The 15,802-nt window shown below is 45.3% G+C and overlaps 1 protein-coding gene across 6 annotated transcripts in view; it reads left to right on the top strand.

Moving 5' to 3' along the window:
• The window catches only part of ubr4 (ubiquitin protein ligase E3 component n-recognin 4), a 59,176-nt gene that overhangs the window by 22,019 nt on the left and 21,355 nt on the right, over positions 1–15,802 (top strand). For 4 of the 6 annotated variants that reach the window (XM_063015582.1, XM_063015580.1, XM_063015581.1 and 1 more), the window contains 31 exons: positions 217–387; positions 833–1,015; positions 1,227–1,385; positions 1,474–1,626; positions 1,712–1,939; positions 2,053–2,210; positions 3,170–3,341; positions 3,420–3,621; positions 3,728–3,891; positions 3,975–4,191; positions 5,327–5,543; positions 7,226–7,289; positions 7,379–7,513; positions 7,598–7,772; positions 7,856–7,987; positions 8,075–8,196; positions 8,936–9,047; positions 9,148–9,278; positions 9,394–9,571; positions 10,385–10,489; positions 10,860–10,997; positions 11,093–11,261; positions 11,344–11,548; positions 11,632–11,745; positions 12,520–12,729; positions 12,819–12,968; positions 13,088–13,315; positions 13,419–13,497; positions 14,704–14,919; positions 15,027–15,195; positions 15,286–15,430. In XM_063015582.1, the coding sequence (XP_062871652.1) occupies positions 217–387; positions 833–1,015; positions 1,227–1,385; positions 1,474–1,626; positions 1,712–1,939; positions 2,053–2,210; positions 3,170–3,341; positions 3,420–3,621; positions 3,728–3,891; positions 3,975–4,191; positions 5,327–5,543; positions 7,226–7,289; positions 7,379–7,513; positions 7,598–7,772; positions 7,856–7,987; positions 8,075–8,196; positions 8,936–9,047; positions 9,148–9,278; positions 9,394–9,571; positions 10,385–10,489; positions 10,860–10,997; positions 11,093–11,261; positions 11,344–11,548; positions 11,632–11,745; positions 12,520–12,729; positions 12,819–12,968; positions 13,088–13,315; positions 13,419–13,497; positions 14,704–14,919; positions 15,027–15,195; positions 15,286–15,430 (5,001 nt within the window). The remainder of the gene's footprint in view (positions 1–216; positions 388–832; positions 1,016–1,226; positions 1,386–1,473; positions 1,627–1,711; positions 1,940–2,052; positions 2,211–3,169; positions 3,342–3,419; positions 3,622–3,727; positions 3,892–3,974; positions 4,192–5,326; positions 5,544–7,225; positions 7,290–7,378; positions 7,514–7,597; positions 7,773–7,855; positions 7,988–8,074; positions 8,197–8,935; positions 9,048–9,147; positions 9,279–9,393; positions 9,572–10,384; positions 10,490–10,859; positions 10,998–11,092; positions 11,262–11,343; positions 11,549–11,631; positions 11,746–12,519; positions 12,730–12,818; positions 12,969–13,087; positions 13,316–13,418; positions 13,498–14,703; positions 14,920–15,026; positions 15,196–15,285; positions 15,431–15,802) is intronic. The other 2 variants (XM_063015577.1, XM_063015578.1) reach the window with 2 other exon arrangements.

The following is a 15,802-nucleotide window of genomic DNA, read 5'->3' as shown; positions in this document are numbered from 1 at the left end:
GACACAAATAATGTGACAAAGTGCCTGATGTCAAGAGCTCACAGCTTCAGTTTTTATGCATTTAGCTCCGTCAGTCTCTGTCACATGTAAAAATAATAATAAAACATTGAAATACATTGGAAATGTATGTTGTGTGTATATATTATTTAATACACTGTATACTTTTGGTCATTGCTCACTAGTCACTGGTATAAACATCTTTTTTCTTTCTCTTAGGCCAGCTCATCTACAGCAGTCCTAGTATTGGAGCTGCTGACCTTCCTCATGGATGCCATCCAGACTAATTTCCAGCAGGCCTCAGCTGTAGGCAGCAGCAGCCGTGCCCAGAACGCCCTCAATGAACTGCACACCCAGGACAAGACTGTAGAGATGACTGACCAGCTCATGGTATTAACATCTCTATGAACACCAGCATTAACAGTGTAGATCTTGCCAACATTATACTTTAGTTTATGTTATTCAGACAAACAAGCACTTGACAATATGGTATGGGATGGTATCACAATAAAGGCTCTGGAGTACACCCTGTCTAGGGTATTCCTGTCTACCGCCCAGTGTTTATCAGAGGAACTGGCCAAGGGAAACTGATTGCTGTATCCCAATCCCAACTGAAGGACACAACCATTATTGTTGTGAATGCATTTTGAGACTTCTAACAAACACACCAGCAGAGCACATCACTTATATATCACTTCACTTATATATTACATCACTTTAATATCTCCAGCATTCCAGCATACACTTCAGTTAATAGTTATATCCTTCCTATAGGTACAGGGTACTGTGGTGGTCTAAAATTCCAATAAATGAAAGTCCTTGGTGTTGTGTCCAGGTTCCAACTTTGGGCTCTCAGGAAGGAGCGTTTGAAAACGTAAGGATGAACTACAGCGGCGATCAGGGCCAGACCATCCGCCAGCTCATCAGTGCTCATGTGCTGCGCCGTGTGGCTATGTGTGTGCTTTCTTCTCCCCACGGTCGCCGGCAGCACCTTGCTGTCAGCCATGAAAAGGGCAAAGTAAGTGCACTGATAAATCTTACAGGTAACAGTTAGAGATACAGAGTCAAAGACTTGAACCTGATATAAATTGATGTGTTGAACGTACAGTGACGTATGCAGAGGTCAAAAGTTTACATACACTCACAGTGAACCTGTATGTTGAGACAGTCTTGTGATGTCACTTTATTTTATAGCTCAGTTAGGTGACTGTTACTTTTTTTTTTGTAAGATTACAGTCCTGCAGCTATCAGCACTCCTGAAGCAAGCTGATTCAAGCAAGAGGAAACTCACCCTCACTCGTCTGGCCTCAGCACCAGTTCCATTCACCGTGCTCAGCCTGACCGGAAACCCCTGTAACGAGGACTACCTGGCAGTGTGCGGCCTCAAGGTAAAATGATCCACAGATCTGTCTCTTGTGAATAAATTGTCCATTTGCAGTACTAGGACGTTCTGACTTATGTTTTTGTCGTTTTCAGGATTGTCACGTGCTGACGTTCAGCAGTACAGGCTCTGTGTCCGATCACCTTGTGCTGCACCCCCAACTGGCCACCGGAAACTTTATCATCAAGGCCATATGGCTTCCTGGATCTCAGACTGAACTAGCTATCATTACTGCAGACTTTGTAAAGGTGGGACTTGTACTCAGACCCATGCATTGAGTTGGTCGAAGCTTTGAACCTTTTTTTAGAACCAGTATGCTGTTTTTGTTTTCAGATCTATGATTTATCTGTGGACGCCCTGAGCCCCATGTATTACTTCCTGCTTCCGAGCTCAAAGATCAGAGACGCCACATTCCTGTTCAATGAGGAGGGCAAAAACATCATTGTCATCATGTCCTCAGCTGGTCACATGTACACTCAGGTGATGGATGAGACCAGCAGTGCACAGCATGGCCCTTTCTATGTCACCAACGTGCTGGAGATCAACCATGAAGACTTGAAGGTACTTCAACCTTGCTTGGTATCTCTCTGCAATACAAAAATCATGTATAAATTGGGTGGGATTTATTTACTGGAGTTGGATTGGAGCTGAACTGGTTTTTCTTGGCCTTACAGGACAGCAATGGGCAGGTGGCTGGAGGTGGAGTGTCTGTGTACTACTCGCATGTTCTGCAGATGCTCTTCTTCAGTTACAGCCAGGGCAAATCCTTTGCTGCCACAATCAACCGCAGCAGCTTGGAGATGCAGGGGCTGTTTCCCATAAATGTTAAAGGGTATTTCTTCTTTGTATTTTTCACATGACCTCTAATGTTAACCCTAGCAGGTTGTTTTAAATCATTTCATATATGCAGAATTATACATTCTACATGACAGGACCTCTCTACATCATTATTAATCCTAGAAACTAAGAAGTGCTCATATGACTTATGACTGGCTAGCTAACCGCTAAGGTTGTCAAGCGTTTTGCACTTCGTTGACCACAAGGCTGGGCACATATTACAGCTTACTAGAGCATTTATGCCTTTCTCTTAATGGATAACAAAACCGCTTTCTACTGACTGCGCCACTAGGTGAGCTTGAATTGATGAACACTATTGTTATCCATAGTGCTCATGTGTTGACAAGGGCTATAGACTGATATAAAAATTAATTACCATTTCCTGCCATGAATATAACCATTGTGTAAATACGGCGTAAAACATCAAAATAAATAAATAAAAGTATTGGGACCACCACAGTAGGTCATTCTGGTCTGCATACCAGACTTGGAACAGTGTTTATGCCAGATGCACTTCCAATGGCTAGGCTGTGTTTTGGTCATCCCACTTCCCTTGTACATTAGCCAATCATGTTCATGCAAGTGTCCAACCAGCCAATTGGACGCTGATATATGAACCCTGGATCTCAGTGGTAGTGGCCATGAGTGCTGTGCCATCTGAGCACCTGTTGCATGTTTGTGGGAGTGTGTATATATGTATGTGTGTGTGTATAGAAAATTGCCCATAGTCATAAGTATATACTTACTTCTGTAGCATTTCATTAATGTCCCCGTCTTATCTCACTATACCGTCAACATTGTTGTGTTGAGGATTCACTTGAACAACATGCTTAATCAATGCTTGGAGCTGTCTTTCACACATGCTCATCTATATAACAGCCAGTGCAATCTAAGCCTACCTGCTGCTAATAAACCAGTCTTCATATTTTTCAAACAATTATTCTTTTCCTGCAGCTCAAATGGGGGCAGCAAGACCTCTCCAGCTTTGTGTCAGTGGTCTGAGGTCATGAACCACCCAGGCCTGGTGTGCTGTGTGCAGCAGACCACAGGAATCCCTCTGGTCATCATGGTGAAGCCAGACACATTCATGATCCAGGAGATTAAAACTTTGCCTGCCAAAGCCAAGGTAAGTGATCGCTTAGAGCCCAGGAGCAGATTCGGTGTTTTGGGTGATATTTCTCAATGCGATCTTTCTGTTGCTCAGATCCAGGACATGGTGGCGATCCGTCACACAGCCAGCAATGAGCAGCAGCGTACCACTATGATCCTGCTGTGTGAGGATGGCAGCCTCCGCATCTACATGGCTAACGTGGAGAACACGTCCTATTGGCTACAGCCATCTCTGCAGCCCAGCGGTGTGATCAGTATCATGAAGCCTGTCCGCAAGCGCAAAGCTGCTGCAGCCAGTAAGTGCCTTGCTTAAACCACAGAAGGTTTAATATCTTCACAATGGCTTTTTCATGTACTGTGTGGTGGTAAGAAATGCACACTGTCTCATCTGCTCTTCTGCAGCTACACGTACATCCAGCCAGGTGACTTTCCCTGTAGATTTCTTTGAGCATAACCAGCAGCTCACTGAAGTGGAATTCGGAGGCAATGACTTGCTTCAGGTCTACAACGGACAGCAGATCAAACACCGCCTTAATTCCTCTGGGATGTATGTGGCCAACACCAAGGTAAACCCAGGTTATGTAAACCAGTGTAATACAGTGTTAGCCAGCGTAATATAGTGTTAAAACATATGTGATGTTTTTGTCAGCCTGGCGGCTTCACAGTGGAGGTGGTGAACAATAACAGCTCTATGGTGATGACCGGAATGAGGGTGCAGGTTGGCACTCAGGCCATCGAACGAGCTCCGTCGTACATCGAGATCTTCGGACGTACCATGCAGATGAACTTGACTCGCTCTCGTTGGTTCGATCTCCCGTTTACCCGGGAGGAGGCCCTGCAGGCTGACAAGAAACTCTCTATTTTCAGTGAGTTGATGCAATACTTAACAGTTTTGGATTACCTGTAGCTGTTCAAAGAAATCCTGACCTTATGACACTTGAGTAATGGAATTAGAGTGAATCCTGGACCTTTTAAACAATGCAAGCCCAGTACCACTGGAATCTAGATTGGCTATGGGTCTGTCTGAAAACCTAGTGAGCTGCCTTGTTGCTTCTTGCCTACCTAGACAGCTGCCTCACTAGAGAGGATTCTAATAAGACATCAAACCTGTAAGAAAGATTATTTAGATGTTCTACTTAGACAGCGATGGCCGCTCAGGTGGCGCAGCAATAAAACACACGCTAGCGCACCAGAGCTGGGATTTCGAATACATCGTATCGATGTATCGTATCAGCTGGGCTGAGCGGCCACATGAACAACGATTGGCCTGTTGTTCATATAGGGTTGGGGTATTAAGCCGGATAGGGACTCCTCATATGATGCTCTACGACCTCTGCTGGCTGATTGATGGCGCCTGCACAGAGGTGGGGAAAGAGTGCGGATCAGGTTGTGTCTCTCCGTACACAGTGCTGATTCACATATATGCACTCGCTTAGTGTGGGTGACAAAATGCATTCGGCTGCTGCCCACGTGTCGGAGGGGGTTAGCTTAGCTTCGGCATTAGTGGAGAGGAAGTGTGACGCAATCGGGCAGTTGGACGTGCTAACACGGTTAGCTTCAGGCCATTCAAACCAATGGGTTGAGGTGGCACAACCTGCTAGCATGCCAGCTATCAGCTTTATACATATTAAAAAACAAGAAAAATTTATTTACATTTGAGAAGAACTCTGTTTGCATTTGTCAACCATATTTGTAGTTTTTTTTGTGAGAGAAATTGTGCCGCACTGAATGCTGGGATTGCCTTCACTGCTAAGGAAGCATTGGATGGTCCCTCATTATTCAGTCAGATTATTGCTTCAAAATAAGGCACATCAGTAGGCAGCATTTTAAGCTATCTATGAATTTAGACAGGCTTCTTCACGAGAGCATGCGTTGGATGACCTAATATTCTGTCTATGCCGAGAGCTCACTAGGTTTTCAGACAGACGTCATCATGATGTAAAGATGTCATCATTTGCATTTCATTGCATTGTTGTTAATGTGTGTGTGTGATGTTTGCAGTCGGAGCATCAGTAGACCCGGCAGGAGTCACCATGCTAGACTCCATTAAGATCTATGGCAAAACCAAAGAGCAGTTCGGTTGGCCTGACGAACCACCCGAGGACTTCCCTTCTGCTTCGGTCAACAACGTCTGCAGCCCCAACTTGAACGCTGGCAACGGTACCGGAGACAGCGATATCGTCACGCCCACCACCACCAGTGGCACAGTACTGGAGAGGTGAGTCTGATATGTGCTCGGTTTCCTTCCCGTTTCTCAATACTCACCGTCAGTGCTCACATGATTAATAAAGTTCACCCTAATGGTTTCAATACATCTCATAACGAAGAGTTCTTGTAATGCGGTGTTAGAAGGAAGAAAGTAAGGTGCCGATTGGAGGAGAGTGTGATGTGTCCAGTGCATGGCTACATTCATAATGACCTGTTCTTGCATGCTTACATATCCTCTGTTACATAAAAATCATTGTTTACTTCTTTTTCTGTGATCCTCACACACATTTCTTTTTCTTTGCTCCCAAAAATGATTAAAAAAAGTTGCGAAACTGAGTCCTTATCAACATTGGACCGGTTAGTAACCACCCTTTTTCTGCTTGTTTGCATGGTGTGTGTGTGTGTGTGTGTGACACTTCTGGCATAGAGTAAGCAGTTCTGCTACACTTAATGCTATGGGTTTCTCTTTTTTTTGACATCTCATGCTTTTGCTTTATTTTACTTTTGATATATATATATATATATAAACTCAGTTGCTAGTTGTAGACGCTTCTCCATTTTAGCTACAATTGGGATATACCATTTACATTTGTGCACTTTGTAGGCATACAGTGACTGACCTTAGTCCATGTCTTACCATACATAACTTGTAGACCATTTTCAAAGCGAGCACTGTAGCGCTTTGGGTGTTGGGCCATTCTAAGCACAGCACTGTACACTTGCTTTATTGGTAGACATTCTGTACTCGTGATTTTTGAAACACTCATGATCAGTTCTGGTTGATAGAACTTCCACGACCCAACATTGACAGTATGGTGTTTAACACTGTCACTACTTGTTGTGCTGAATGTTTCACCACTCAGATCTGTTGTGTAGTTGTCCAAAATAAGGCCAGTTGTATCAGATTTTGGCCAAAATCACGTGAAATATTATGCATCCAATCTGCATCTATAAATGTTACACCAGTATTTTTTTAAATAAGCAGCGTGGCTCGGTGGGTAGCACAGTTGCCTTACAGCAAGAAGGTCCTGGGTTTGATCCCCAGGTAGAGCGGTCTGGGTCATTTCTATGTGGAGTTTTCCCCATGTCTGCGGTGGGTTTCCTCCGTGAGAACCGGTTTCCTCCCCGAGTCCAAAGACATGCAGCTATTTTTTAATGCACTGGCATGCAATCATTTTTATTCATTTAAAATAAAAAGGAATAATCTATGGCAGTGGTAGCTCAGTGGTTAGGGTACTGCACCAAATATAAATATGTTTTGAGATAGATATAGTTTATTTAGGCTCCTGCTGCCATTTATTAAAAACATTATTGGAAACACTGCATTCTTGTATCAGTGCAGTAGCCAATAGAGCACAGGATTTGTGTAATCCTGGTCTTGCAATCAGTATAAGTAACAATTCCCAAATTTAATCTGAGGTCCAACAAATGGCTATCAGTAATTGTGGCAAATGGGCTATCAGTAATTGTACAAACAACCGATTGCACCTGTTGGGTGGTAGAGTAGGTCTGATGAAGATTGATGTACTGAATAAACTAGCACCTGAGTGTATATGATGCACTGATGCAGTGCTTTGGTGCAAATATTTGCTCTTTATTTGCAGTGCTTTGAATTGTGTGGGTTTGAGTCACTTTTAATTACTTGATCTACTTGGGCATGGCATTTACTCTTGCGTTCTGCTCCCTGTCTAGGTTGGTGGTTAGCTCCTTGGAAGCCCTAGAGAGCTGCTACGCCATTGGTTCAGCTAGTGAAAAGGTATGTATGGCCTCGGATTCCTGCTGCTGTGTTGTAAACCATTGATAAATGTTTACATAATTGTTTACAACTTTGTTTTTTGTTTTTAGGAGAAAAGCAAAGGCCCAGCTCTAGAGTTGGCCACACTTTTGCTGTCCATGCCAACTCCTTCTGGAGTCCAGCAGCAGACCAAAGGCCTTCTGGCCAGTCTGCACACCAGCCGCACAGCCTACCACAACCACAAGGTAATAAATGACTTGTGGACCTATTTTTATCCCATTGGGGTAGATTGTTGCCAGCTTTTATACTAAGGCTTCCCTTGTCTTTAGGATCAGTCCCTACTGAGCAACGCGGTACAGTGTTTGAATAACTGTAGCAAGGAAAGCAAGGATCTGGACCCTGAAGTGTTCCAGCGACTGGTGATCACCGCCCGTTCTATCGCTGTGATGAGACCCAACAACCTTGTGCACTTTACAGAATCCAAGATGCCTCTTCCTGAAATTGGTACACCACCAAGTTCTGATGATAAGCTGACTTAGTGTGCATTACTGTAAAATAGTATTGATTTCCTACTCTTTTCTGCTCAGATCTGGGTGAGGACGGATTAAAGCAAGCAGACACTGAAGGATGTAATTTTATTATGCAACTCGTCAACAACTTTTGGAAGCTGCACGCTCTCAAACCCAAGAATGCTTTTCTAGCTCCAGCTTGCTTGCCTGGTAAATATACAAATAAATAGTGGTATTTAACACACTCATGTTCACAGATCAGCACATTTTTACTCATTTTTTCCCCCTTTTTTTCAGGTCTGACTCATATTGAAGCCACAGTAAATGCACTGGTGGACATAATTCATGGGTACTGCACTTGTGAGCTGGACTACATCAACGTGGCTTCCAAAATCTACATGCAGATGCTTCTTTGCCCTGTAAGATCTGCCATTCGGTTAATGTATAATAAAGGCCAAATGTCTGATGAGAATAGAACCTGGGGCAAATGTTTCAGATAGGTTACTGAGAATAAGTTCAGGGCGCTCAGGCGGTGCAGCGATCTCGTCGCTTCGAATCTCAGCTCTGCCACCTGGTCGACGGGGCACCTAAGCTAACAATAGTTGACTTGTTCGCAGGGAGGGTGCCGGAGTAGATTCCCTTTAACTAATGCAATTACGATTTCTGGTTGATTGATGGTGCCTGCACAGAGATGGGGGATAATGGGATCAGGGTGTGACTCTCTGTACACAATGCTGATCCACATATGAACTCACCTCGTGCGGGTGAAAAGATGCAGTTGGTACTGCACATATGTCGGAGGGGGCATGTCTCAGTTGCGGCTCTCCTCAGTCAGGAATGGAGGTTAGCATCGGTAGAGGGGAGGCATAATGCAATCAGAGTAATTGGACACGACTAGTTTAGGGAGAAAATTGTGGAAAAAAGGGGGCACGTGATAGTCTGTGACTCTTCTCGGTCAGGACAGGGGTGGTATAAGGGGTAGAGGTGTAACAATTAGGGAATTGGAAACTACTAGATTGGGAGAACATGTAAAGATACTGTTGGTATTTTACTGATATGGCTTGTAGCTCTAGTTCTGTGAGACTAGTATTCGATTTTAAATTCAGACTTTTTGCTGATGCACTTGTAATGTTTTGTTTAAATGTTCCGTTATTACAGGACACCTCTGTGAGCTTTGCTTGCAAGCAGGCCCTAATAAGAGTACTTCGACCTAGGAACAAGCGCAGACATGTGACCCTACCCTCTCCACCACGCTCCAACACTCCAATGGGTATGTGCTGAAAGAAAAAAATACATTTTTTGGTAAAAATATACATCAATGCCTTAAAGTGCTACATTCTTACATTGAGCATTTTCTGCCAACCTCTTAGGTGATAAAGACGATGACGACGACGATGATGCCGATGACAAAATGCAGCCCTCCGGTATGACCGGGGGAGAAGGTGGCAGGCAGGAAAGTCAAGAACAAAACGAGGTGGACCATGGAGATTTTGAGATGGTGGTGAGTCTCGTCCAATCATCTTGCTTTCTCAGTCATGTGAGTCCGGTGATCGCTATTGACTCAAGGCCGTTGTTATGTATAAAGCTTTACATTGTACCGTGCCTGTGTTGTGCAGTCCGAGTCCATGGTTCTGGAGACGGCAGAGAATGTGAACAATGGAAACCCTTCTCCACTGGAGGCTCTGTTGGCCGGAGCTGAGGGCTTCCCTCCCATGCTGGACATTCCTCCGGATGCTGATGATGAGACCATGGTGGAACTGGCCATTGCGCTCAGTCTTCAACAGGATCAGCAAGGTTTGATTCTCAGTATCCTAATATTTTAGATCAAACACTAGGCTACAACTGGACAGTACTGGACCAGTAATCAGAAAGTTGCCAGTTCAAACCTCACCACTGCCAGGTTGCCACTGTTGGGCCCTTGAGCAAGACCCTCAATTGCGTAGATTGTATACTGTCTCAACTGTAAGTTGCTTTGGATAAAAAGCATCTGCTAAATGCCGAAAATGTATATCGTAGGTTCAGCCGAGGTGCTGCCAAATGGGGGTAAAAAAATAACACCACCACCCTCGCCCATTTTAGGGGGTGCATCACTGCAGAATGTTCTAGCTTGCAAGTTTGAATGTCAGGGATGGGAGGCATGGTTTGACGCGGTGTCCTCCCAGTGACACTGTGATGTCCGATCTCTGGTGGTGGTGGGAGTCACATGAAGCTTAGCGTTACCTAACCCAGAGAGAGTACTCAGTCATCAGCAGAATAGAATAGAGTCGAATATTCCTTTATTATTAACTCATATATACAGATACCTGTGTACGGTACGACGCATATCCCAGCTTGTTTGGAAGCTGGGGTCAGAGAGCAGGGTCAGCCAATGTGCGGCGCCCCTCGAGCCGAGAGGGTTAAGGCCCTTACTCGAGGACCCAACAGTGGCTGCATGGAAAAGCTAGGATCCATACTCTCAACCTTTCAAATGATAGCCCAAAGCTCTACCCACTAGGCTACCACTGTCCCTAAAATTAGTAATACATAGTGGGAATGCTGTGTGTGCCACATTTGTGTCTCTGCAGCAGAATTTCTTTTTCTGAAGAATTGTTTGTTACTATGGTGCAGGTAGCAGCAGCAGTGCTCTGGGCTTACAGAGTCTGGGTCTTTCTGGTCAGGCCCCCAGCTCCTCTTCTCTGGATGCAGGCACCTTATCAGACACTACAGCATCAGGTAACTTCAGCCACATCTACACAGCTATGCTTCTAACAGGTAGTATTCTATCACTGCTGTACCTTCATATTCCTGTCTACATTATTTCATGTTTTGATTTAATAATAAATTTTTGCACATTATAAACACCAATTTATTGTCCAAAACGAATATTTTTGTCATTTAACTTAGGACTTAAACACTTTTTGTTACTGTAAGTTACAGTGCTAATAAGAACATTATCATTTAATAACGTAAAGCTGTCATTTTTCCCCCCATTTGCATGTACATTTTCATCTTTGTGTGTTTTAAATATTGCTGTGTACCTTTAGAAAGACCCTTTGCAAAGTCTGCTGTTTTTTTCCTGTAACAGCTCTGGTTATACTTTCAGCCCCAGCCTCGGATGACGAGGGGAGCACAGCGGCCACCGACGGCTCCACGCTGCGCACCTCTCCCGCCGAGCATGGTGGCAGTGTAGGCTCAGAGAGCGGAGGCAGTGCCATCGACTCGGTGGCTGGAGAACACAACGGTGAGGGCTCGCTCTCAAGTGCGTATACGACATGGATGCATAGTGTGTCTAGTAGTAGCTGAACCTCGTGTTGACTTGGTGTTTTTGTGCTGCAGTGTCTGGGCGCAGCAGTGCCTATGGGGACACGGTGGTGGAGGGCCACCATGCCGGACCGGGCAGCGTGAGTTCCAGCACTGGAGCCATCAGCACCACCACTGCCCAGCAGGAGGGAGACGGCTCTGAGGGAGAGGCAGAGAATGAGGGAGACATTCACACCAGCAATAGGTCAGTTTTTTAACTCCCACAGCATTAATAGTCATGGTGTTCGAGCTGGATCGTTACATACTCACTTACGCTCTCACTCTAGGCTCCACATGGTACGTTTGATGCTGCTGGAGCGGCTCCTGCAGCACCTGCCCCAGCTGCACAGTGTGGGCGGAGTTCGTGCCATCCCATACATGCAGGTGATCCTCATGCTGACGGCTGACCTAGATGGAGAAGATGAAAAGGACAAAGGGGCCCTGGATGACTTGCTGGCTCAGCTCATCGGCGAGCTCGGCATGCACAAGAAGGTCAGAGTGGTATCCATGGTAACACATCCAGTATTTTCAACGTAGACATGCTCTTATGTGGGAACTTTCTTTTTTCTCTTCAGGATGTCTCAAAGAAGAATGAGCGCAGCCCAGTAAATGAAGTGCACCTGGTCATCATGAGGCTCCTCAGTGTCTTTATGTCACGCACAAAGTCTGGCTCCAAGTCATCTTCTGAGGTAATATAGGATCATAGAACTTCCACAACCATGTCTTCCACATTGGGCAGTTTACAACACTTAAACAGTCTGGTTAAATCAGACCATACTGAGACCATTGAGTGGCAGTGGTCATGGTCTGATCTCAGATAAACTCTGGAGCTCTGGCATTGGTATTGATGCCCAGGTCTGAGATCTGTATTGGCCAGGTGTTTAGCAGACAGAATTGTCCATGTCTGTGGAAGGGAGGTTGGATAGGGTTTTTTCCTTATCTGCCACTGTGTACTGCCGTCCCAGTCACTGACTGGTGCACCAGCTGAGCAGTTGGGAGAAGCTTTGTGTAAGCCCTGACTACAGAGTATTGTAGTATGCATGGGGACTTTGAAATGACAAGAATTAAAACAACCTGCCATCTTCAAGATAGAGAAGGCCAATCCTAGCAGGTCTGAGCAGAGCAGAGCAAAGCAACCTGCCATTGTAACTGATTACAGTGCAAGAAATTGAGGGTTCAGAGCCTTGCTCAGGTGCCCAGCAGTTGCAACTTTGTGGTGGTGGTACTTGAACAAGCAACTTCCTGATCACTAGTCCAGTACCACTGAGCTACCACTGCCACCTGAATATGAGGAGCCTGGCATGTTTTTTTCTGTTTAAAGCTTCCACTGTTGGATGAAAACCAATGGTTAGTTGTTGGAGACCAAGAGCGGCACCCAGTGGCGAGGATTGTAAATATGGCATTGGGGCCACTAGAGTAATTAACATAATTGCACCTTGATGTTTTGTGTATTTCCTGTGCAGTCCTCCTCGCTCATCTCCAACGCAACAGCTACTGCCCTGCTCAGTCTGGGTGCCATAGACTACTGTCTCCATGTGCTCAAGTCTCTGCTAGACTTCTGGAAGACGCAGCAAGGGGAGGAAGAGCCAACAGCTGCCAGTCAGCTCCTCAAACCCCACACCTCGTCCTCTCCTCCCGACATGAGCCCCTTCTTTCTGCGCCAGTATGTCAAGGTAACAGAAATGACACCCATGCCAGTGTAAAACTGTAATATTTGCTTGATAATTCACTGACCTTCGAGCGATTTGTACGGCTTTTTCAGGGTCACGCCGCTGACGTGTTCGAAGCGTACTCTCAACTCCTGACCGAAATGGTCCTACGGCTGCCCTATCAGATCAAGAAGATCGCCGACACCAACCCTCGCATTCCACCCCCCATCTTTGATCACTCCTGGTTTTACTTCCTCTCTGAGGTGACTTTTTTTTTTTTTTTTTTTTTTTTTTATCCCCAGCCTGTACAAATACAGGAATTTATACTTGGTTTTGTACAGGGATTTATTTTTTTTGTGTTTGTCCCATGCACCACCTATAGTACCTGATGATCCAACAGACGCCGTTTGTAAGAAGGCAGGTGAGAAAGCTGCTGCTCTTTATTTGCGGTTCAAAGGAAAAGTATCGCCAGCTCAGAGACCTCCATACGCTAGACTCCCACGTACGCAGCATAAAGAAGCTTCTGGAGGAGCAGGGCATCTTCCTCAGGGGAGGCATCGTCACGGCAACGTCAGGCTCTGCGCTGCAGTATGACACACTTATCAGTCTGGTGAGTCATTACGGTCCTGAGGAGAACTTGTTCACATGTTTGTGGTTGCCATTTGGGAAAGGGTGCTGGAGTTGACTCTTGTTTTTGTTTTTTTTGTTTTTAGATGGAGCACCTGAAAGCATGTGCTGAAATAGCAACCCAGAGAACTATCAACTGGCAGAAGTTTTGTGTCAAAGATGATTGTAAGTTTGTTTGTGTCTATTGAAGACGTATTTACCTTAATTTTTAGTATTTAGTCTGTCGACGGCTTATGTTGCATACAGGCAAACATTTAGAGTGTGTTCGAAAAGCTAGTGTGCTGTCTACATAGGCAGCATTTTACGTCATCCTGTGCGCGCTCCCGAGAAGGAGGCTGTTCGAAATCCTAGATGCCTTAAAATCCACACTTTTGAGGTATCTTAATATTTCAGTTATTTTGACTCAAGAACGAGTGAGCATCGGAAGCGTCCTTAGTGATCAAGGCAATCCCAGCATTCATTGCGGGTCGGGTGCTCTTCTCTCACAGAAAAATAAACATGGCTGACGGTGCGGACAAACAAATGGAGTTATTTTCAAACGTAAATAAAATATTAGTGATTTTTAACTTGTATAAACTTGTACCGAGTGTTTTTATTTGCAAGTTCGGGCTTGTCAGGAAATGTGACCTTTATCGGTACATGAAGGAAGACGTTATATTGTCATGTTAGCGTGCTGTGCTACCTCAATCCATTGGTTTTAATGGCAAGATGCTAAATGCTAAACGCGAAACCCGATGGAATCTCTGTCTAAGTAGCGCGTTTGAATAACATCCCTTACAAGTCATTGACTTATTAGAATCCTCTCTGCTAAGGCATCTGCCTATGTAGACAGCAAGGCAGCTCTCTAGGTTTTCGAACACACCCTTAGTCTCAAACCTTTTTAACCTGTTGACTTGGAATGTACTCAGATAAGCTAAAATGCATCTGATTTTAGGGGGCACCCAGGTGGCGCAGTGGGATATACCCCTAGCGCACCAGAGCTGGGATTCACAACTCTCCAGTTCGGAGAGGCAATGCCTGCATCAGACAAAATTTGCCATCAGTCTGTTGAGTGGGAAAAGACCAGACTAATAAGTAGGTGGGGTCTTCAAAAGCTGTGCAAGGACCCTGGTTAGCAGCTCGTGTCTCTCAATGCACGATATCTAGCCTCGTGAGAATCCCCTGAAAAACAGGCAAATAAAAAGGGGTTGAGGGGCTTTGCACGTGTCAAAGGGGGTGTGGGGCAGGCAAATATACCTTACTCTAATACAATCGGGATCCCCAGCAGCGGGATCTCATTAATTACGATGTCTTTAATACACTTTGAACCTGTACATTTTGGTGTGCCGTTTCGGTAACGCTCCAGTCCTAACGTCCAGTGTCTCTTGCCAGCGGTGTTGTACTTCCTACTGCAAGTGAGTTTCCTGGTGGATGAAGGCGTATCTCCAGTGCTCCTGCAACTGCTCTCCTGTGCGCTGTGTGGTAGCAAAGTCATGGCTGCCTTCAATTCCGGAGGCTCTTCTACAGGCGCCGGGGCCTCCCAGTCCTCCCAGAGCAAGTCGTCCAGCAAGAAGAGCAAAAAGGAGGACAAGGAGAAAGAGAAAGAAGGTGACACTATTTCCCCAAATCCAGTTCTGTATGCTTTTGAAGGACTGTTTATCAATGATTGGGTGATGTTCAACTGTTGTATGTGTTTATCCTTTGTTTTGGGACAGGGGATGGAGCAGGCAGTCAGGAGGACCAGCTGTGCACTGCTCTGGTCAGTCAGCTCAACAAATTTGCAGACAAAGAGACTTTGATTCAGTTCCTGCGCTGCTTTTTGTTGGAGTCCAACTCTTCCTCTGTGCGCTGGCAAGCCCACTGTTTGGCATTGCACATCTACAGGTACAGGACAATCCCACATTATTTAGCATTTCACCTGATGTTTTCCTCGTTAAGCACATGTTCAAGTCAGGGCAACTGTTTTCTGTCCAGGAACTCCACCAAATCCCACCAGGAAATGCTGTTGGACCTGACCTGGGCCATTTGGCCTGAGCTTCCTGCGTATGGTCGGAAAGCTGCCCAGTTTGTCGACCTGCTGGGTTATTTCTCCCTCAAGACCCCTCAAACAGAAAGAAAGGTGTGGAAGCTTTATAATAAGGTTTATAATTATTCTATAAGCTACATAGTAATCATACAGGTGAACTTACTGACTTCAGCCCATCTCTTGCTCTGTACTCTTTGTCACCACCATAAGACCCCAACTAACTGGCTGTTATTTGAGTGGTGGATCGTTGGGATTTTTAAACACCTCAGTGTTTCTCTTACTGTTTAGCCATGTGATCAGAAAGTGTCCATTGATCGCCGCTCAGGTGGCACAGTGGTAAAAACACACATCGTATCAAGTCTCAGCTCTGCCTGCCAACTGGGCTGAGCGGCCACATGAACTACGATTGGCCTGTTATTCGGATAGGGGTGGGATATTAAAGCCGAATAGGGACTCTCTTATAAC

The sequence above is a fragment of the Trichomycterus rosablanca genome, chromosome 19, assembly GCF_030014385.1.
Source record: "Trichomycterus rosablanca isolate fTriRos1 chromosome 19, fTriRos1.hap1, whole genome shotgun sequence".
Taxonomy (NCBI): domain Eukaryota; kingdom Metazoa; phylum Chordata; class Actinopteri; order Siluriformes; family Trichomycteridae; genus Trichomycterus; species Trichomycterus rosablanca.
This window is presented reverse-complemented; position numbering and strand designations above follow the sequence as displayed.